General features: G+C 43.2%; 1 protein-coding gene across 11 annotated transcripts in view; it reads left to right on the forward strand.

Annotated features, from left to right (window-relative positions):
* Positions 1-21,948, forward strand: part of arid1b (AT-rich interactive domain 1B) — a 173,377-nt gene that overhangs the window by 138,831 nt on the left and 12,598 nt on the right. For 4 of the 11 annotated variants that reach the window (XM_079693227.1, XM_079693230.1, XM_079693237.1 and 1 more), the window contains 6 exons: positions 7,626-7,947; positions 9,271-9,432; positions 16,213-16,349; positions 17,988-18,091; positions 20,118-20,306; positions 21,524-21,739. In XM_079693227.1, coding sequence (XP_079549353.1) covers positions 7,626-7,947; positions 9,271-9,432; positions 16,213-16,349; positions 17,988-18,091; positions 20,118-20,306; positions 21,524-21,739 — 1,130 coding nt within the window. The remainder of the gene's footprint in view (positions 1-7,625; positions 7,948-9,270; positions 9,433-16,212; positions 16,350-17,987; positions 18,092-20,117; positions 20,307-21,523; positions 21,740-21,948) is intronic. The other 7 variants (XM_079693231.1, XM_079693229.1, XM_079693234.1 and 4 more) reach the window with 4 other exon arrangements.

Consider the following 21,948-nt stretch of genomic DNA (forward strand, 5'->3'; position numbering starts at 1 on the left):
GAAGTATCCAAAAATGGTATAGTACTAATAAGTGAAGAACTTGGCTTTATTTATCTAATTGCATTCGTCCACTGATGATTTCCAATCAGAAATGTTTTGTCATCATCCTAGTCCTATTCATACATGGTATAATTGTTGATATTTCTTTAAATTAGCCATTTAGTATTTTTGGCGAATTTAAGTTCTCCAGTTATTTCGGATATTTTGTCTGTTGTATATTTACAACAAGATGACTGAAAAGCTTATTTTTTATCTTACACACAAAGGGGGAAACTCTACGCTACAAAATACAAACACAAGAAATCAAACATTAATTAATTTACGGGTTCAAAGTGTTGAAACCTAATGCTTCATATTTTAATACGTAGGGCAATCTAACTTAAAAGGTTTAAAAATATAATAATGTGTTGCAAGATACTGTCAACTCATTTTAAAATGATAAGGTCTATACTGTAACTTGATCAATCTGTGAATTTCATTCCTGTCTCTGTTGGCTAATTGTACTACAGTTTATACTCCAGGCCTGTTTTGAGGAGACATTTGGTGAATCAGACAAATCAACCATTTGTATAAGCTTTTTCTCATACTCAAAAAAAGGCAAAAAATAAACAGTGATTCCCAGAAAGATGGGTAAAGACTGTGGATTGCTCCTCTGCTTTTCCTCAATATATGACTCCTGGCCATCCAACAAACGTTGACATCTGCTGTTGTACAGTATTTTGTTTTTAGACGAAACATTTTTTTTGGTTAATGTTTGCTTTAAAGTGTCACCTTGATGAATGCGCCCATCCGTAGTGTTTCCCCAAAATTGCGTCCTCTCCCTCGCATTTGTTAATGTTGATTAATAACCCTAATGCATTAGGTATTTGGTCTCCCCTCTCCACCCACCCTTATCTCTTAATGTGAATTTGGCTGGGCCGACAGCCCAGTAAGCAGACAGAAAAAGAGAAGTAAAGTAAGCAGAGAGCGACAGCGAGGCGAATAGCCTGGAAGAGGCTCTGGAGGCAGATGAGCGTGAAATCTCACTCGGATGACAGGAGAGATGTTCCCATCAGGAATGGAAAGAACAGCTCAGGCTCGCTTGTCTTCTCATTGCAGACACATACTGTACAGTATATTTATACTGATGTATGTATACCCTCATTCAAATGTAATGCACTTGGAACTGACCTGCATCTGTCCTGAGTTTGTACTCAAGGATATTCTCAGACAGCAGCGCAGCTCCTATCTAAAAGAGGTTTTTCTTGAATGGCTACTTTTGTATCCTCGCATAGTATCAACAACAACAAAAAAAAAAATGGCAGGCAATAAAAAATATCCTCTTCATTCACGCTGTATGAATATTTCCCAGTTTATTAGGTTATACTGTTGGTTAATACAATAGCCCTGCAATAAATAACGAGTAGTTTCATACAATGTCCAGCTTTTGTTGGAACTGTCGAGAGGTGTTGTTTGTTTTCCATCATACTAAGATTTGCTTCTTACATTTTGACATCCCCATCATTTAATTTGTACTATTTGCCAGGATATGGCTTTGTTGGATGACGTAGCACTGCCTTTGGGGTCAAGTTAAATTGTTTGGCTAGACCACTCTGTGTTTCTTGCGTTATCTCACAGAAACTAATGAAAACACTTTGGTTTTTGATATGCAGCGCTATTGCCTTTCTGAACACTGCCTTAGCAATGACCTCATTCAGACATCTTTGATCCACAAAGGGACACCCATCAGCAGAAATATGAAAACATTCAGTACTGGAAAGTATTCAAAAGGGGACATAGCTGGTGTCCCAGATCTTGAAGGGTCTGTTTGGGGTGAAGAGGGCAGATAGCTGCTGGTCATTGTTCTCTTCCTGACAGCTCCATCTGCTTCCCTTCCCTCTCCCTCGCGCTCTAACAAATGAACCAGCCATTAGCCAACACAGAAACGCACTCCAAGTTTCTGAACTCTTCTGACTGTTTTTCTTGGCCTGTCCGCCTGTTCTACGAGAACTCAACCTCTTAAGTTACTTGTGTGGTGTGTGACACAGCTCATCAGAGAACATCAAATATGTGTGATGTTGTGTAAGGAAGGTTGCAGCAAGGATCTTGTATCAGCGGCAAACGGTTGTAGCTTGTGTAACCAACTACATAAACCCAACACAGTTATGATGATGATTGCAGGAGGATATGCCCATTTTACTCACATAACTCCACCAGCTGTTTGTAAGACTTGCACATGGACACGGTGCAGAGCCAGCATGTTGAGAACAGTGGACAGGGGGAGGAGGATATCAGACCATTACAGGAAAGAGATTTGGAGTGTGTGTCAGTTCTGCTGGCTTTCTCTCTCACCCATTGCAGTCCCCCCCCCCCCCCCCCCCCCCCTCCCCTCCCTCGAGGGGTTAAGCACTCGCTGGTAATGACCATGCTTCATACAGCACTTTTAAGCCTTGGTGCCTTGCTGGGGCGGCGGTGTAATTCAGCCAAAAAAGCCAACGCCTGGGGGAGGGACAGGAGTTTTTTTGGAGGAAATTGAGTGTGTGGAGCTCTGTAGCCCCAAGGCTCACCCTGGCCCTGCTTAGGCTCAGACGCCCTGCCGGGAAGGTGCTGAGGTGGCTGAGAGAGGATGTTAAAGCCTCAGGCAAAAGAAGACGCTGCAAAAAAAAAAAAAACTATCCATCCCAGCAAGTCATACTGCAGTCTAATACCGAGTCCTAAAAGCGTATTAAGGATGGGAAGAAATGTGCTGTTTGCTTTTTTATTTGTAGTTATCCGTTTTGGAATTATCAATAGCTGTGAACTTATCTGAAGTTTTAAGAGCACTCATATTTACAAGGCACCCATGAGATAACATAAATAAGTACATAATATAAGAAATAAAAAGTATAATAAAATAAGAATAATACAGGTATAATACGAGTCTGTGAAAAATCAGCAGCAGTGGTAAAAGTCCAGTATAACATATACTAATGTTGTAGTGTGTAGTAAGCATGGGCGTAATTTCCACTGGGGACAGGGGGGACATGTCCCCCCCACTTTTCAAAATCTCGTTTGTGTCCACCCCACTTTTCAAATGTGTTTTTTTTTTTACGCAAGTGGTCATCGTCATGGGGGAGCGTCTGTTTGTGTGTGTGGCAGGAGCGCAGTTTGTGTGAGAGAGAGAGAGAGACAGAGAGAGAGAGAGAGAGAGACAGAGAGAGTTACAGAGGTTGTTGTATCTGGTGCTAGCTCGGAGCTAACGGAGATTAGAAGCTTTTTCAACAATAAGGAGAGGGAGAGTCCTCTACTGTTAGATTGAGAGGCTGAGATAACGTCAGCTCAGGGAGGTAAAGGACTCGCTGAGTGATTGTAAACTTTAGTTATCTCAGTGGGTCTCAAACGGTTTGGTCTAAACAAATATTTCCATCTATTTAATATAGTTGTTCAAAATAAATAATAAATAATTCAGATGTCAGTAAAAAAATTAAAAACACAGTTTGAAAGGGAAGTGATTAGTAAAATATGCATAAATAAAAAGAAAGAATGCAGACTAGGTAAGATAAAGATAGGAGAGAGGAGTTTATCAATGATGTGTTATTGGTTGTGAGAATATTTTAATGGTTTTTGGAGTATTGAAATATATACAGTTCTGTTTCATATCAGTGTTGAGAGTTGTATCCATAAATCTCTTAATTTGTGCACCAGATTGATGCTTTAACTTCAATTTAAAGAAAAAAATCTTACCTGGGGTGCATGCCCCCGGACCCCCCTATAGGATGTGAGGTAATCACAAATAAAACAGGTCCATGGATAGATAAGTTTGCACACTCATTATATACACTACACATTTGTCTTGGATTTGTTAACACCATAGTCCCTAATATATATTTGTAGAAACGCAGAAAATGGAATTAAAAAGAGAACAATGTTTCATTGCGGAGGACCCCCTGTTTTCTGTCCCCCCCACTTCTCAAACCAAAGTTACACCCTTGGTAGTAAGTGTAGTAATAAATACATTTTCTTAAAGGTGGGGTAGGTAATTTACTTCAGAAATAATTTTTGTTATATTCCATGGAATGCTCTTAACATCCCGATAGCAATGAATACATTAAATGCTTTGACAATAAATACATAAAAAATGTTCATCTGTGGAAGCCGTGGCGCTATAAAAAGCACGACCAATCATCTGAGCCGGCCCGTCTAAAGTAATTGGATGGCCTAACTGCCTGTCAGCCTTCCATCTGTGCACAAATTTATCTCGTGCCCTCATTGGTCATGTGAGCGTTCGTGTGTGTTGGAGGATGGGCTCTGTAAGGAAGTCTGAAGGAAGGGGCAGATTTTTTTCGGCTGCGTACTTTCAAATTCTAGCGCACTCCAAATGGTTTCTCCATTCTTACCTACCCTACCTTTAATCTCAAGAGCTTTAATCTGTTGTAAACAGATTAAACTACATTCAAAACTGTTAGAATTATGGTAAATGTAAAATTATGTTATACTGTACCTTAAATAGGAAATAGGGGAGATTGTGTTTTATAGCACCCACTCTGTATATACTATATATATATATAAAACGTGTTACACCTGATTATAATGGAACGAGATATGTATTAGGGTGTCCAGTAGCACATTGATAAAAAAGTTAAAAGAAAAATGCTGTTATTCATTTCTTTTATTCGTGTTCATCCACATGAGGACATGGACAGTCTGCTCTTGTCCTTGGCAGCTCAAGCGTGCAGCCATGTAATCTGCGTTCCACTCTTTATTGATAGAGCTCACAGATCCGGGGGGCTGGTTGGTGCACCATCATACCTTTCTCCACCATAGCCGGCAGAATGGCTGCCTCGGCTGTTAGCATTGGACGGTCCAGTCTGCTGAGGAGGCAGAAGACGGTAATCTGCTCGGTCACACTCCAGCTCCCCCTCGGGACTGCAAGGATTAATGCCGGCGCAGGATATAGCTTCCGTCCAATGCGTGACCATGCCCGGAATTTCCATGTAATTGTGAACGAAGCACCATGAGCTCTCCTTCTCCTTCTCCTCCCATCCATCACACTATAAATACCACCAAGACTCCCCAAAGGCACCAAGTGCCCGAGAAGCAGGCAGGAAACCAAGACTGAGCCACAAGGACACGAGAAGGGACAGATAAAGATGACATGCTATTTGTCCTCTTTTTCAGAGTAGTATGGCTAGCATGCAAAGTAGGAGAAGCAGATGATACAGTTCTGTGAATATATATTGATGCTTACATGTGCACAATATGAGCTAACAAGGCAAATATCAAGATTTTTAAAGGGAATGTGTCAAACCTTCATATTGGCTACACAAACGAGTCCCCAGCTCAAATGTATTTAATCTACAAATAATACATATTTTCAATTTATGATAAAATATATGTGTGCTTATGTACATTTTAAATAATATATATTCTAGCTATAAAAAATATATTCTATATTGCCGGTTACTGATCCAACTTCCTCATCTGATGTTATCTGAATGGCACCTCGAAAGACTTTGGAAATAAATGACTCTCATGAAAACACCTAGAATTTCAGTGAAAGTAGGTTATGCTATCTGTCCTTGAAGAAGCACTCTGGCGCAGCACCAATCTTTCAGGAGAGTGAATCATCCTTGTCAGGACAGAGCAAGACTCTCATAGGAAAGCTTAGCATTAACCCAGTCCCACAGCCACTCCGTCTTTCCTTTGTTAGCCGAGGCAAACATAGCTGGAAACTAGAACATTTTGAACAGTATAGTGCATCAAATGACAGATCTGTCTTCACCCCTCCCAGTAAAGTTGAATACAGTCTCATGGAAATTTCCAGACTCACTCCCACTTTTTGGGGCTTTTGGAACATCCGCCAAAATGGAGAAAAAAAAATGTCCAAATGGAACTGCGTGATATAAACAACTCCCCGGGAGGTGTGCTGAAGCCTCAGTTTGTCACGAGGGCCAACAACCACAAAGTGTCCGCCCAGGCCATTGAGAACGTATGGCAGGTCGCCATGACATGGGGCTCAACAGCTGTCCAAAGAACTGAGAGAGGTCGCTGACTACGGCCTTGTTCCAAACCGTCCACCCAAGTGAAGGGAAGGAAGCTGCAGGGCACCGCTCCCAGTGTTTCCCACAGCACAGTCACTTTAGAGTGCAAGAAACATGGAAATGTATCTTTCACTAGTTCCAAGGTCTCAGAAGTATTATATATGCATCCACACAGACAAGCAGATGGACACACACACACATTTAGTGTGTACCATATGTATCCTCTTGTGTTCGTTAGCAGACATCCTTTCTTCCTGAACGCTTCCCTATTATAGCCCCAAAACCCTTGACAGGTGTCAGCCGTACTCAGCTCACCGACTCACAAAGCCTCCCCAGAAATAATCCGCTTCTTCTTTTCCTATCTCCCACAGTAGATTTCATCACAATTTCTGGACAAATTCAACCGATGCTGCTGACTTTTATGGGAAAGACTTTTATTTTGATTCAATATAAATCCTATCTCGGGGCTTGAGGAGGGGAGGCAGCAGTTTTCTCCCCCCACCTTCTGTCTGCCTGTCTTCCTCTCTTTCCGCCCCCACCCTCCGCTGCTTCCTCCCGCGATAACCCTCTGTTGGACTCGCAGGCTTATGTCATGTGGAAAGTGTCTTCACTGAAGCAGCTCGAGGACACTCAGAAGCCATTTCCATTTTCGGAGACATGTTCTTGGTGAATATTGTCATTCAACGTTCCCTCATCTGAGCGTGTGGAAAAGCCTTCAGGTTTTAAAGGGACTTGATCCCCTTTTCCAGACATATTCTCAGAGGATTAAGCAGTGAGGCCCAACTAAAGCACCCTTAATCAAATCACAATAAATAGCCCCCTCACAATGCTGGATGCCACATTTTCCTTTCTATCTTGCAGGGGATTTGTCCCAGGGAGGGGATATCACAGTTGAAACGGCCCAGTGCCTGCAGAGGGAATACAATGAGATGTGCTCCGTGTGTAGGAGTGTGCTGCACTTACATGTGCACTAGGTGTGTTTTATTGTGCCTAAATGTATGTACATGTTGTTTTTGACAGCATGGTGATTCTCTTACAGCTCTTATTGCAGCTGGTGTTGGAGTCGAGCGCGGCTTTTAGAGCCAAAATGGAGGGGTTTAAGTGTGCCTTAGGAAAGCTCCTGGCAGCGCATCCGTGTGGCCCTCCAGGGCAGCAAAAAAAGCATTTACTGCAGATTAGAGCTCCTCTCAAGTGTTTCACAAAGTCGGTCTTAAGCTTGACAATTGTTCCCTGGGCAATCCAGCAACCTGCAACGGAGGAAAATGTCACCACACCTCACCCCATTTCGTTTTTTCTGGCCTCTGCTGGAGGTTAAAAAGGTTATGAATCAGAATTTGGTTTTGCATGTCAAATTCCTCATTTTTTATCTCCCACCAAATTATGTTATTGATTGATGAAATTGTTGTATGCATCACTGTAGGTATAGGTGTATTGATTAACTCAATTTCTCGTTAATGAAAATACAGGACCCAGTTTGTGTCATTTTTATAAGCAATCTATCAATTTCACTTCATTGAAATGTTTCAAGTTGCCAGCAGCCATGTTTTACCTTTTTCAGTGACTTTGTCTGTGAACTACCTACTTTTCCAAAGATGTAAGGCTCATTCGTATGTTGTCTTCTTCCAGGTAACTACCCTCGGTCCTCCAACTACAGTGGGCCTGCCAGTACCGGCTACAGCGGCCCCGGCCCCGGCATGACCAACAGTCTAGGAATGAATGCTAGCAGCCCCATGCACGGCCAGGGGCCCGGCCAGCCCATACCTGTGGGACGCAGCCATGGCGCAGGCAGCCAGAACAGGGTGTACCCACCCATGGCCCCCAGCTCCCCCGGCATGCCCCAGCCAGCTGGGCCCGGGATGGGCCCTCCCTCTTTGGGTAGCTCTAACCGCAAGGCCCAGGAGGCAGCAGCAGCTGCCATGCCGGGATCTGCCAACTCGACACACAACAGGTGAGAGCAAGCACCCAGGGGCTCACTGTCTCTGAGTTTTGTAGATTAACATGTGTTTCTTTATGGCTGTAATTTTTCACCCAAGTTTGTGTGTTTGTGGCTTTTACATATTGCATTATTTATTTTTCTTCAAAATTTGCTAAAGATATCATGATATTTTTTTAACAAATTATTCCGGCCACAATAATCGAGAGTCTGATGTTGTAACAGCCATAGTGTAAGTGTCTGTATATGTTCATATCATTCATTACAATTGCTCCTATGCTATTAGGTCCTACAATTGATCTTGGCAAAAGACAGAAGAATAGATTCAATATTATTATTACATCGCTTTCAAAAAGAAAAGGCTCAAATTCTTCTGTAGGACTGAACCTATTTTAGAAATAGTGTTTTTATTTGTATTGAAGACACATGGCACATTTTTTACCTCAATGGGAACCACAGTTAAAGAATACAAACAACTAGTGATCGTCTTAACCTTAACTACTATTGTACATCAATTGAAAAGCAATATTGGTATGCTTGAATAGGGGCTGGTAAGCATCTCTTCTCTATCTTACATCACTCTCTCTGCACGGTCTTGTATTGGGAGGAGGGCTGAAAAGCACCGGAGAGAGTTTCTGGGCCACACAGTTTGTCTTTTTCTTCCATGAGTCTTTTCAGACGTGAAGGCATGAGTCGTTCTCTGGGGTTCCACGCTTCTGTGAGCCATTTGCCGAGCCATCCCTATTTTCACACATCTCATAAAGTGCCTGACATTTTGATAGCTGGCACTATACACCAAGTGCCATTTGTTGTAGAGATATTGGCCTGTGAGCCGACTGTATGGGTTGAATACAGCACTGTCAAAACATAAAAGAAGGAAAAGCAAACCACAGATTTAACTGTGAAAACACCAGAGACCGAGGTGACACCAAGAACCTTATCACAAACACAAAGCACTTTGATGCTTTAACAGCATATGAGTTAATATTATGTTTCCATCAGTGTTGGAATATTAAATGTAAGCGTGTGTGCAGCATCGGAGACCAGGGCTGTTGTGGGATTGTGTGGGCAGTAAAATGCTGCTGAACCCTGCCGGGGGATCTAGTGGAAACATGGCCGTCTTCTGAGAGGAAGTGTGGATTTCTGCGCTTCCTCCTATCAGTGCGGGGGTTTGTCTAACAATGCATCATGGGTGCCAGCATTTTGCATGCTGTAGTGGCGAATGAACATTTGCTAATGTTCATTCCTATTTCTGATGATGCATGACTCCAACTGGAGACTGTGAGCTAGCAATGAAGTTTTTGTTTTTGTTGGGGGTCTGTTGGTGCCGGTCTTCAGGCGGCCTCCTTACGCGAGGTCCCAAGCCCAGATGCAGCCACGTCATCCCACCTCCACCCACTGGCCTGCACCCTACCCCACCTCCACCTGTCCACCACCTTCCCCTCCACTCAGATCTCACCATCCACCCATCCTGCCACCCTCACATTCACAGCAACATAGGTAGGTCCACCCCCATCGTGATGTTTGTGTGCATGCCTTTAAAGGGATAGTAAGGATATGCTTGTATGAGGTTCTGTATCAGTGTATTATGTAGATTGTGGTCAGCACGACCAAGTTTGAGTCACAGACAGGATGACCACCACAGCAGCAAAGCATGTACTGCTGTTATTGTTCACCGCATTACCTTTCCAGGAGACATCCCTTTGATCCGAACTGAAGCCGTTTTTCCTGCTGAAGCAACAAGACCCCACTGAAAAATACAGTAACTTTATCTTACAGAATATGGTAGATGCTGGTCTACTTTTGCCTCGATACGAAAGTTTGTTTGGGTTAATATTTGACTTTGTTGAATCAAAACGAATCAAAGTCACACATACGTCGAGAAGACAAAAATTACTGTTTTATTTTAGTGGGGTCTGTTGGCTTTAGTGAAACATCTTCAGTTCCCCTGCACAAAGGGCTGTTGTATGGCAAGTAATGCTGTGATAATATTGGAAATATAGCGTGATATTGATCGTCTAATATAAGTTGTGGTGCCCACGTCCTCAACAGTTCATTCATTTCCTTTTTCAGTACTTATGTTTTTCAAAACTGCCAACTGCCATCTACTGTAGGTATTACACTTACTACGGGTAAGCACATCATTCAACCCCACTTTAAAACATCCAACCTATCCTTTTAAAAATAAACTGTCTTCATGAATGTGTTTGTGTGTCAAACTGCTATGGAAATGTCTCATGCTAAACAGAACTGAAAGTGATCGTGATGATATTTCTCACAAGCTCCCTCTATAAACAAAACAAGAGGAGTCGTCATGCGATCATTGTAATTGCCATCATCACCTTCAGCATCATGACTGTAGTCATCATTATCATCATCAGCGCATCTTAGTCATGGCAACAAGTGAGCGCAGGCAGCATGATGCACGGACACACACACGGACACACTCACTGAGTTTTAGATTGTTCTGTGCACTGTGTTGGCATTTTGTGGGAAGGCTGGCAGTATGTGTGATTAATTACGTGCATCAGCAGGGCCAAACACACTCGCACACAAACAGTCACACACAGCAATGCAAATGCTGGCCGAGCCATTAGGAGATGGCTGGTCTGTCAATAAGAAGTGGCATGACATGATCCCCACTGCTGGGACCAATCAGACTGGCTGTCAGTCTCTCCTCACATTCAGCAAGTCTTCAGAAAGGTGTCGCACGCTCGCTGTGGCGCTGCCGGAGGAAAGGGCTCTCTGTGCCACTCTGTTTGTTTACACATCTGTCTGCAAAGTGTGTGTGTCTTCACTCATTTCTCTTCTCAGTGATCTCTTCTGATCTACCATCGACTTTGAAAACATCCCTGTGTTTCTTGCCTTTGTTCGGCGTCATTAATGTGTTGTGTTTTTACTGCACCGCAAAGTTCACATTTTAAGCAAAAAGTCCAGTGCGATGATGACTTTTACTTTTGATTTTATGTCGAAAATCAATTTTTTCTGTTTGGCTGCGATGGCTGCAGTTGTAAACTTCCAAATTGCTATCGTATTTATTCAAAACAAAGCATTACTCTGCCTTGCACTGGAGAACAACTGAACAGAAACGGCTTGGACTGGTATCTCGCTTGTTTAAAAAAAAAACTGCAAACTAGGTGAGACTGTAGTTTTCGAAGCAAATCAGTGTTAAAAAAAATGTAATTGTCATAATGCAGCTGTCTTCTTTATTCATGATATTTATTTAAAGCAATTATGAATTAGTTGTAGCCTTGACTGATTTGAAGTTTTTAAAAAAACAACCTAAATGTTTGTTAAGATGGGCATCTTTGGAGAGCAAACCCGTTTCTGTGCTGCCAGTCTCCTTCTTAGAGTTTTCCTTGCCTGCTATCGCTCATTTTCCCTCTTTCATCCGTCCCCGTCTGTTTCTGTTCTCTCCTCCCACCTGTTTCACTCTTTTTACCAACTCTCCCAACTGTATCGCCCTCTCCCTCTCTGTGCAGCTCTGTTATCCTACCCAGACTGTTTTATCTCCCTCAGTCTTTCTTCCTCCCAATTTGCTTTTTGTTCTCCGCTGTCTCCAGCACGGCCTTGTTATGTTTTTCTTCCTCAGATCCCACTTTAGAACATCTGACGGAGATCAGGAGAAAATTGGCCTCCGAAAAACCTGCAGTTAAAGGCTCCAGTCCCCCGTTTGCTCTCCAGATCTCAGTGCAACATTCAGAAACATTCAGACTTAGTTCCTCTCCGCCTGAGAAACAAGTTGTTAGTCGTAGCACATGCTTCACTCTTTGATCCACCAACCCAGAGTGAACTGCCACAGCCACCGCGCTGCCTAGCCTCCATATCATGGGGCTAGTTAGCGGGTTGGAGCATTGGATGGTCTCTTCTTCTTCTCTTCTTGAATGTTCCTCACTACATTCCCACCAATAAACCCTTTACATTTCCACCTCTCATACCCAATATCAAACCTCCCCTGATTCACACACACCCTCACACATTAGTAGCCACACTCCAGCTTCATTACGCTGAGTGAAAAGAATGCCAAATGAGCAGAGGAGGGCCACTTCTGGTATCCCATGACTGCAGGCGTAGGTCGTGATTAAATCTTCATAAAGTCTGGCATGAGTGTGTTCTTCCCTCGAGGCCTCCAACCTCCAACTGGAATCAGAAACAAATGTCCCACTTTTATCGGTGAATCAAGTTAATTGGTGGTTGAGGGGAAACAGGGTCCAGAGTTTAGGAAACGTACAAAAGAACCCTGTTGCTCTACCTTAAGTTAAATGTGTCAAATAGCGGACACTAAAAAACCTCCTACTCATAATTCATTGTAATCTAGATTCTATTGATGCCAGTTATTTTAATATTTTGAAAAATGTATAGTGGTTTCCTGAAATGATAATATGACAGTGGGAAATAGCATTGGTTGTATGGAAAGTTGCTTCCCTTGCTGCCAGTTGTCAGTATGATGAATTGCAGTGTAAAAACTCTGACATGTTATGCACAAATAACACGGACGGTGTCTAACCCTGTCAGTGTGGAGGAGGTACAAGTTTGTTTTTGAAGAAAGGTACGGTACAACATTTTTCCGGGGCTGTGGATTGATGTTAGGGATTTCTTTTTTTTTTTTGGAAAAGAGAAGAGAACAGGAAGTATTAAAAGGTATAAGCTTTTCTTGGCAGCAGCTTCTGAGGACAGAATTGGCTTTTCAAATGACTTTCCAGTGCTGCCGGCGACACTCTACACAAAGTTCCTGGAGCTATAGGAACGGGCTCTGTCTGAAAAAATAAGCACTTAGTAGAAGAAGAGCAAAGCTCAGAAAGAAAAGTCGTAAATCAAAGGGAAATTGAAGGGAAAAAAATGTTGGAAGAGGGGAGAAGAGAGGAAAGGAGAGTGCTCCCAGGCAAATCCTCGCCAAATAATTCATTTCTGACCTCCTTAGTAAGTAAATTTGCTAAATAAATAAGAGCACTGCTTGAATGTCAAGAACGAGGGATGCTGCCTGTGGTGCTTTGTCGCTCGCAGTCTTGGCAGTGTTGCGGCGCGCTCTGCTTTCATTAGATGGGCAAAATAAATGGCTTCTCCTCTATCCATCCTGAGCTGTTTGATGTTCGGGAAGGAGGGAGTAGCTTTTCTCTGGATTTAATATGTTAAAAGCTGTCCTTTTATTTTTTGTGGGGGGTTTATTCTGCCGCCCCTCCCTTTTTGTATGTGTGTGTGAGGGTGTGTGTGTGGTGATTTGAGTCAGGAGTTTGGAGGAGCTATGAGCCCAAGCTGCCCTAAGAACAGATTGGGTCCATATATAATTCATGGCCTCCAGCCGATCCACTCCATCCTTCCATCCAGCAGCCTCTCTCTGCCTCTCTTTTCTCTCACTTTCTTACACACACTCTACACACTCACACACACAAAGCAGAGGGATCGATAGGCAGGGACGCTCACACACACTCACACACACACACTTCTGCAGTCCCAGCGCTTCTGGTGTCTCGTCCAGTTAGCAGCGCTGGGAGGCATCGGCGCGGCCTGTCACCACGAATGAAGGACAAAGGCGCTGCCACTTCTAGAGAGACACCGTCAGCTGGTTGGCTGGCACCTCGTAACCATGGCATCCCCTTGGCAACAGCGCCCACCCTGCGCATGAACACAAGGACACGCTCAGACACCGACACACACACACACACACACACACTGCCCACACGGCCTTCTCTGATGCCCTTCACACATGTGGACTGAATAGCAAAAGGAGATAGGTGTGTGCGTACGTACGTGCGTGCGTGCGCGTGTGGTGAGAAGGCAACAGTTTTTTGTTTCTAGGAACGTATTTAAAAGGTTTTTATTTCAACCGTGTGAGTTGAAGGCTTTTCTGCCCTAATGGTGTCTGGACAGGCTGAACAAAATATCGAAAACCAAAGCAGAATTTGTGTATACATCTTTGCTGTAATGTGGTGTCAAAACTCTCACACTAACTTTTCTTAAGGAAAAATTAAAAACTCAGAGAAAGAAGAGCCTCCCTGTCTCTCTCTCTCTCTCCTCAGGCCACTCCTTGACAACAAACTGAGAGTGCACTGGCCTGATGGTGCTAGGAAGATGTTTCTCAGTGAGAGTGTGTTCCCTCGGCTCAGTCTCATGGAACAGCGATTACCTCCAGCTCTGGGGCCCTGAGCTGCAGATACGCCCCCCCTCGGTCCACCAGGGACTCATACACACACTACTCAGGCTTCTTCTTGCCTTCATTTCCATCCCTCCTTCTCTCTCCAGCTCCCTTCTTCTTTTCTTCCTCTCCCTTTATATCCATCTCTCCTCTATCTTCCTTCGCTCTTTCTCTCTCTGCGGCAACAGGATGGGTTTTTTTTTTCCCGGCACAAAGGTGCCTGAGAGCAAGATGAATGCGCTATGCCATTTTTTTTCTCCCCCCCCTCCCCGAAAGCGGCACATGCATATATTAAGTGTGATTAAACGCTGTGCAATGCCTCCATCAAGTGCTTTCTAATGGGCTTTTTTATGACATGAATTAGTCATAATGGGAGAGCGCCACAGTTGAAAACCTCCAACCACTGTTGTTGTTGTTGTTGATTTGGGTATTTCACCATTCACATGAGAGCTTTTGCATATATATCGCTCAAGGTGGGTGAGGGGCGTTTTTACTGTACAGTATGGATAAATTAGGTTCGAGGGCATTTTGGCAACTTTTTCTTCCTGGCTGGCTTATCTGCGCTCTGTTTTGTGGGAGTTTGCTGCAGTGTACATTTTTCACTTGAGAGAGAAGTTGCAACGATCAAAAGGTACATTTATTTCCGTGTCTTGACTCACAGAAAGCTTTTTAGGGAACACGTAGGCAGCAAGGAAGGAGTCTCAATTCCCCCCACTCCGTTATAGGGAAATGGGGCCAGATAAGCGTGGATTTGGTGTGAGCTTGTTTCTTTGCCATGGAGCTCCCCTGTGCACCTCGGCCCCCATAGAGGGATTACATATGTATCATCAGCCGTGCTCTATGACTAATTACATCTGTGAGATGAGATTATGGGGAGGTTTACCAAGCCAATCCCTCCTCTTAGGCTATGTGTATCGGTTCCAACACGAGGTATTACACTATGTGTCTGTGTGAGTGAGTGAAAGAGAGAAATATGCCAGTTAGGAGGGAATTGACTGACATAAATCCCAATAGATTTTTTATTTCGGTCTGCATAAAACTTGCATTTCGGGCCAAAAACTCCTCCTTGTGGTCTGTCATCGCCCAACACCGTCCCAAGGATGTCTTCCTGCCTACCTGCTTTTTTCCTTAATTTATTTGTTCTTTACCATAACAACTATTCCCTCATTTGTCTTTCCCTTCTCAACCCTCCTCTGCCTGCTTTATTTTCTAATTTAATTCTCAGTCTTCCACCTGTCATCTCTTGTTCATTCATTCTTTTAGGCTTTTCTCTCTCTCTTCGTCTCACATTTTCTCTCTGCGTCTCTATCCTCCTTTTCTCCAAATCCTTTTTTATGTGGTTGTCCAGGAGATAATCTTGAGTCAGCAGGAGATAGACCAAATTGTTCCAAACACGGTGTTCCCTTTCAGTCCCTGTGTCACTGGCTTTGGCCTGCCTGGCATGCAATGATAGACGTTGCCTTGAATCACACAGACTCTGACACACACACACACACACACACACACACACACACACACACACACACACACACACACACACACACACACACACACACACACACACGTGGATGGCTAGCGTTCAGCAGGTTGAAGATAAGCGCCAATGATGTCACTTGTGACACCATGTGATGAGCCGCCTGAGAGACAGAGAGAGGGAAGGGAGGCTGAGGGAGGGAGATTGACTTCTTCCGTCGCCATGGCAACAAATAACATGATCCTCTCCAAAAGCACACCTTAATTAGTTAAATTATGACTTGTGGGAGAGGGAGGGAGAGGGGGGGGAGGGGAGGGGGATTTATAGGAGAAAAAAGAGCAAATAGAGGATCGGAGAGTTTTTTTTGTTTCTGATGCCACATGCACATCTTCAATCTTTTGGAGGAGTTGTTTGTTTGATCAGGGATATGTGGTTTTCTGTGCTTTCATTCTGACTTTCAGACATACATGCTACTCGGTTTTTACTACAACACTAAGCATGGCAGCGCTAGACTGCCAACTATCATCATCTTCGTACGATTCTGTGACTTCTGTTCTTCTGCAGCTTTCACTGTGACCCACTTATCTCTCCACAGCCTGTCATTACATTGTGAATCCAAACTGGATTTGTCTCTCCCAATTCCACTAACATCTCTCCTCTCTTTCCGTGGTAGGCAGGCCAGCTATCAGGGCCAGGGCATCAGCCAGGCCAGCACCATGGCTACCACTGTGCCCTACAGCCAGCCAACGGGGAACAACAGCTCCGCCATGGGCAACGCACAAGCTCCAGCATACAACATGCCACCTTCAGGTATACTAGCTCAATGCTAACCAACAGAGTTATGGTCCATATGTCCTAGGGCAGGGGTCAGCAACCTTTACTATCAAAAGAGCCTTTTGGCACCCAAAGAAAGTTTGTCTGGAGCTGCCGAACATTTGATCACACAGCTTATAACGTTTTTTATATAGTTATACTATATACACAAAAAACAGTTTGTTGAATATTTTATATCAACAATAAAATGCTGAATTCCCACAATACAGCATGAATGTAAGCCAGGATTGCCAGCAGTAAAAGCAGAGGCATTTTAACACTCTGAATTAAACTCCTTTTTTTCAAGGCCGGGGGGGCTAGAAATGTGGATTAGCCACCTACAGGACAAAGACGTAGAAGAATTTCCCCTTCCTAGCCAAGCCTGTTCATACAGCTGTCAGCCTCCTACATCCCGCACACATATATTTGACCCCATGTTGACTTACTTATCTTACATTGCAATGTACAGAATACATGTTGATAAATAGAAAAGAAACAGGCACAGCTGTGTGAGTCGATGTGAAAGGGTACTCTGATCTTCTGGAGTTTGACCTATGTGTTTATGTTGAATGTACTGCTGAACTCGCTCAGGATTGTTTACATTCCGAGCAGAAGTAGAAAGCGAGTGAACTAAAAGGGTTGAAAGAGAGTAAAAGGCTAAGAAATCAAGAGATTAACTTTCTCAGAGCTCCTGTCGAGTTGGCCCTCCAGTGAGCAAAGATTAATGTGGTGCATCACTCTGTCTTACAGCCCTTCACCCCGCTGCATTGTTGCTAAACGCGCCTCACAGTGGCGCCCTAAATGAAAAGCGCCTTTTATTTAAAACCGAATATCAGAATAGGTGACATTTGGAAAAACTTCAAACGAATTACAGTGCCAAGGTTCCTCAAAACTCATCTGGTTTGCCCCTGGGCACGGTAAAAAGCCATTAGTTTTCCCACCGTGCCGCCGCTCACAAGGGAAAAATAAAGACGCAGAGCCTTGTATTCAAGGATCTCTTCTTTCTGTTGATAAGAAAAATATGCAGCTGGCACGGCGGAAAGGAGTCTTTAAGGGCCTCAGCTCTTCTTCAATTAGAAACCTTGTACACAAATGTCTTTGAAAACAGAAACAAGTGTTCTCGTCAGACAACATCTCTTGAATGCTAACCTTCCCATTCTGTTGCCACTTTAAATATTTGACAACATCCCAAATGAATTCTCCCAAATCTGAGGATGTGCAGCCAGCAAGGTAGGAGTGCGCTGGCTGGCTTTTAGTCTTACCTCTTTCTCTATGTCTTTTCTAAACAGAAGTATTTTGACATGTTTCTTTTGCAATTGTCCCTTTGAGATGAATGCTGGACAGACTTTAGAGGCCCCTGGAGAAGACAGAAAGAAAGAGGATAATTAAATATAATTTAAAGAGTTTTACTCTGTCTTTGACATTATACAAACTATTATCATGCAGATTTGAGCACACAGGAAGAAGCCACGGTCATTTTAGGATCTTAAATCATGTTGAATCTAAGTAAACATCTTCATTCCAACAAAGTTTGCCTGCCCATAGATGCTTTGATTATATATCTCAGCTGTTTTTGCTTGTGAAATATCGGTTCAAATGTTTGTTTTATTAAATGTCTCCTTATTCTTCATGAAGGAGACATGGGAATGTCGGGAGACGGGATGATGAGCCCTGATGTGAAAGCGAAGGCGGACGTAAAAGACGACAGCATTCCCGCCAACGAGCCTCACAAACCAAAGGTACACAGTTGACCTTTATCGACTTGCAATCTTTTTTCTGCAATTCCCTTCCTCCCTCTCGTTTTTATTTTTGTTTTGTTGTGTTTTTTGATCTTTCTCCCCTAATGAAGCAAACCGAATCTGATCAGCATATGCTGCCTCAGCACAGTGGGATGTTTCTCTCTTGTTTTCTCGCCATATCTAATGATTTGTTTAACATTTACCATTCCTAATGTTTTCCTCGCTTTGTTTTAGCCCCCAGCACTCTCTCCTTACTGATGTTTTGGCAGCCCGAGCTGCAAAAACAAAACACACTCACACTCACACGCACAGGCATATTTGTTAATTTATTTTATATAACGAAAAGACAAGAAGCCGCAGACTGGCCTTTCCAGTAAGACACACACACACACACACACACACACACACACACACACACACACACACACACACACACACACACACACACAAGCACATGTACACCATCCTTCTCGTAACACTACTTCCTCAGTGCCTCACACATACACACAAACACACACACGTCCCAATACACAATGCTGACTTCTCATTTTGCCCTACAATTGCAGCTCGGCTTGGCTCAGCTCAGCAACAACAGAACTCTGCTCTTTGCTCTTCTCTTCCCCCTCCTCTTGTTTTTGCTTAACAACCCCTTTTTCTCTCTCTCTCTCTCTCTCTCTCTCTCTCCCTCAGCCACACACTCACACAGACGTGCACAAACACACTCACACGCCTCCATCACATCCAATACACGTCTTTTCCCTCCAAATCCCTGTCTTTTCTTTTGCTGATTACGGTAGTAGGGCCTTTTGAATTATTTAAGGCAGTCAGAGCAGCCAGAAAGACCCCCAGTGCTCCCAAAAGAGATGATCTGTCTGCCAAGAGAGTGAGAAAGAGAGAGGGGGGGGGGGGGTAAAGGGAAAGAGATAAGGTTTTGCTGACATGAGCATTCTGTACACAGAACAGAAGCACTTGTCAAGCTGTTGTTCCTTTTTTTGCAGTCTCTTTCTCACACACACACACACACACACACACACACACACACACACACACACACACACACACACACACGCTGGCGAATGTACACATGAACTGAAGGACAAGACTCACACTCACATGCACTGATGGGAACTAACATGGAATGTCACACACACACATGTATGGAATATGGAATAAAGATGATCTGCTACATGCTGGTCTGCATTTATGCATGTTGAAAAGACACAATGGCAGAATGCAGATTCCTCACACACACTTACTGTCCCGCTGGCTTTATTTCAGTAGTTTGAAGGTACTTGTTCTTTTGTAATTAACTTAGCCTTGCGCCAAAAGCTTGATGTGCATCTGCATTGATTGACAGCTAAACCCAAAAATGCTGACCAATCAGGGAAGACTGGGCTCTTTTCAGAAGGGTAGGAGATAAGCAGAAAACAGCTACAGTCGGACAGGCAGTACGAGGAGAATACATATTTTTTCAATGAAAATGACAGAATGTCAGCTTTTTCTTGTTGTATCAGAATATAAACAATTCAATCTAAAAAGTTGTTTAACATGACTACCGGAAAAACATGTATTTTGAACTCACCTACATTTACCTGGAGAGCTACATTTACTAAGCCGGTTCAAATTATTTATACAGTATTTATAAATGGTATATCATTTGTTTATAAAGCTTTAGGAGCATATTCCGAGTGTTTATAGTACTATAGCTGACACATAAATGTAATCCTCTAAAATGTAGTGGGATCCGAATACAACTTAAAATCTTAATACTGAAGTGGAATTGAGATTTACTTGACACACATTATGAACTTGCATTACAACTCAAACACACACGTCTCAGTTTCCTTGCACACACATCGACTCAATGTGTTCTATCTTCTGCTGAAAACTCATAGTCTGACCTCACTGTTGTTGTGAGAGTAGAGGATCATACCATTGTGTTATACTGATAGTGAGGAGGTGTGTGGAAGGCAACAGTGATTCTTTTATAGAAATGAACTTGTAGTCCTCTTCCTCTCCCCCCCAGCAGCTACAGGACGGCTACAGCAACAGCAGCAGCTCCCAGCAGTGTGTGTCGCAGCCCACCACGCCAGGGGGTGCGCTGCCCGTGCCCTCCCCCCTCTCCCCCAGCCCAGCCAGCCTGTCCTCCTACCACGGAGACGACAGCGACAGCATCAGCAGCCCCCCCTGGCCCCTCAAAACCCCCTCCAGCCCCGTAAGTACTAAAGGCTCAATCACTATTGGCTGGATGGGTGTGTGTATTTACTGGATAAGTAAAGGAATGACATGAACATATTGACACAGAAATCAAACCAAGCGAATTAATGATCTGTGAAACACATTTAAATTCCCTTTATAGACAATAATGTCAGTATAAGCTGTTAGTTTGATTTATTTATTTATGACTGAAGGATTATTGTGTAATTACATGATCAAATGCTGGTTCTTAGACTACAGAAATATTTTTAAACCTGGACTGAAGCCAGACATGTCTTGGTAAGATTACACTTTGTCCACCAATTTGAACTTGAGGGACATAAATGTGCTGTGAATGAACTTGGAAGTAAACACAAGCTGCTTACTTAACACAATGCTCTAAAGATTTAGAATTTGTTTTGCTTGGTCATTGAACCAAGGGCCTACTTCAGAATTTGTAAATATGGGATTAAACTTTAATGATCCTTGTGGGGAGAGAGAGTTGTTGTTAAAGCAGAAAACTGCAATAGGAGACAGCCATAAACCGCACATGAGAAGTCAACGACGCCACCGTGACGTCATCAATATGTTTTGGAGACAGTCTTACATGCTTAAAACAAAATAGGATGTCATTTACTGGAAAAACACCCGAATGTTTTTCTGTCTCCTCGTACAATCGAACGCTGAAAAATAAATGTTAAAGTTAACGTTCATCAACTGAAAACATGCTGTAAAAGAGATTTAAGACAAAAACACCCCAAAACCATTCCACAGCTATTTAACAATGTATTCAGTGCCATAGATACGCATTGCTACTCATCTATTTTGACTGACAGGCCGAATGTGTAAGCGACCTGTCAATCTCAAAGAAGCTACGCCCTGAAGCATACCGAGCTTTGTTTATGTATTATCTTACTAATGGGAAAATCATTTACAAAATAAACATTTAGCCTTATTAAAGAAAACTTGAATCTATTGATTGAGCCCATAAACTCATTAAAAACTCATTTACAGAGATAATACCTTTAAGTGTGAAGAAGGGTAGTTTTTTATAGACTTCTATACAACTTTGTAATGACTTCTTACTGCGATGAATGGAACCACCTACTGGCCATTGGAAATAATGCAGGTTTTAAATTGGCTTCACATGTGTTTCAACTGTTTCAACATGAACGTAGCTGATTAAGGACATTTTCATTTCCATAAGCTAACTTTTTTTTCTGCATCTCTCACCAGAAACCCAACCCCAACTCCTCCTCTCTCAGTGGGGAGCGAATCACACGGCTCTTTGATCTTGGTGTGGAGCCGGAGAGGCGGGGCTGGGTGGAGCGATACCTGACCTTCATGGAGGAGAGGGGCACGCCTGTTGCTCAGCTTCCCACTGTGGGCAAGAAGCCCCTGGACCTGTGGAAGCTCTACATAGCTGTTCGTGAGATAGGAGGCCTCGCCATGGTAACGTTTAGAAAACACACTTGATTTTTTGGGGGAGGGGGCAAAAACATGAACTCCATAGCGATGATAACAGACAGATTAAACAGTTGATAAGCCTTCAGTCAACGTGTATCAGCAATGTGCTGTGTATTAAACCAGCATGGCATATGCATTGCGATGGTAGCAGGAAACGGCATTGCACTTCAAACCCAAAAGTATATAGATATGCA

This window comes from Notothenia rossii, assembly GCF_949606895.1.
Source record: "Notothenia rossii genome assembly, chromosome: 7".
Classification (NCBI taxonomy): domain Eukaryota; kingdom Metazoa; phylum Chordata; class Actinopteri; order Perciformes; family Nototheniidae; genus Notothenia; species Notothenia rossii.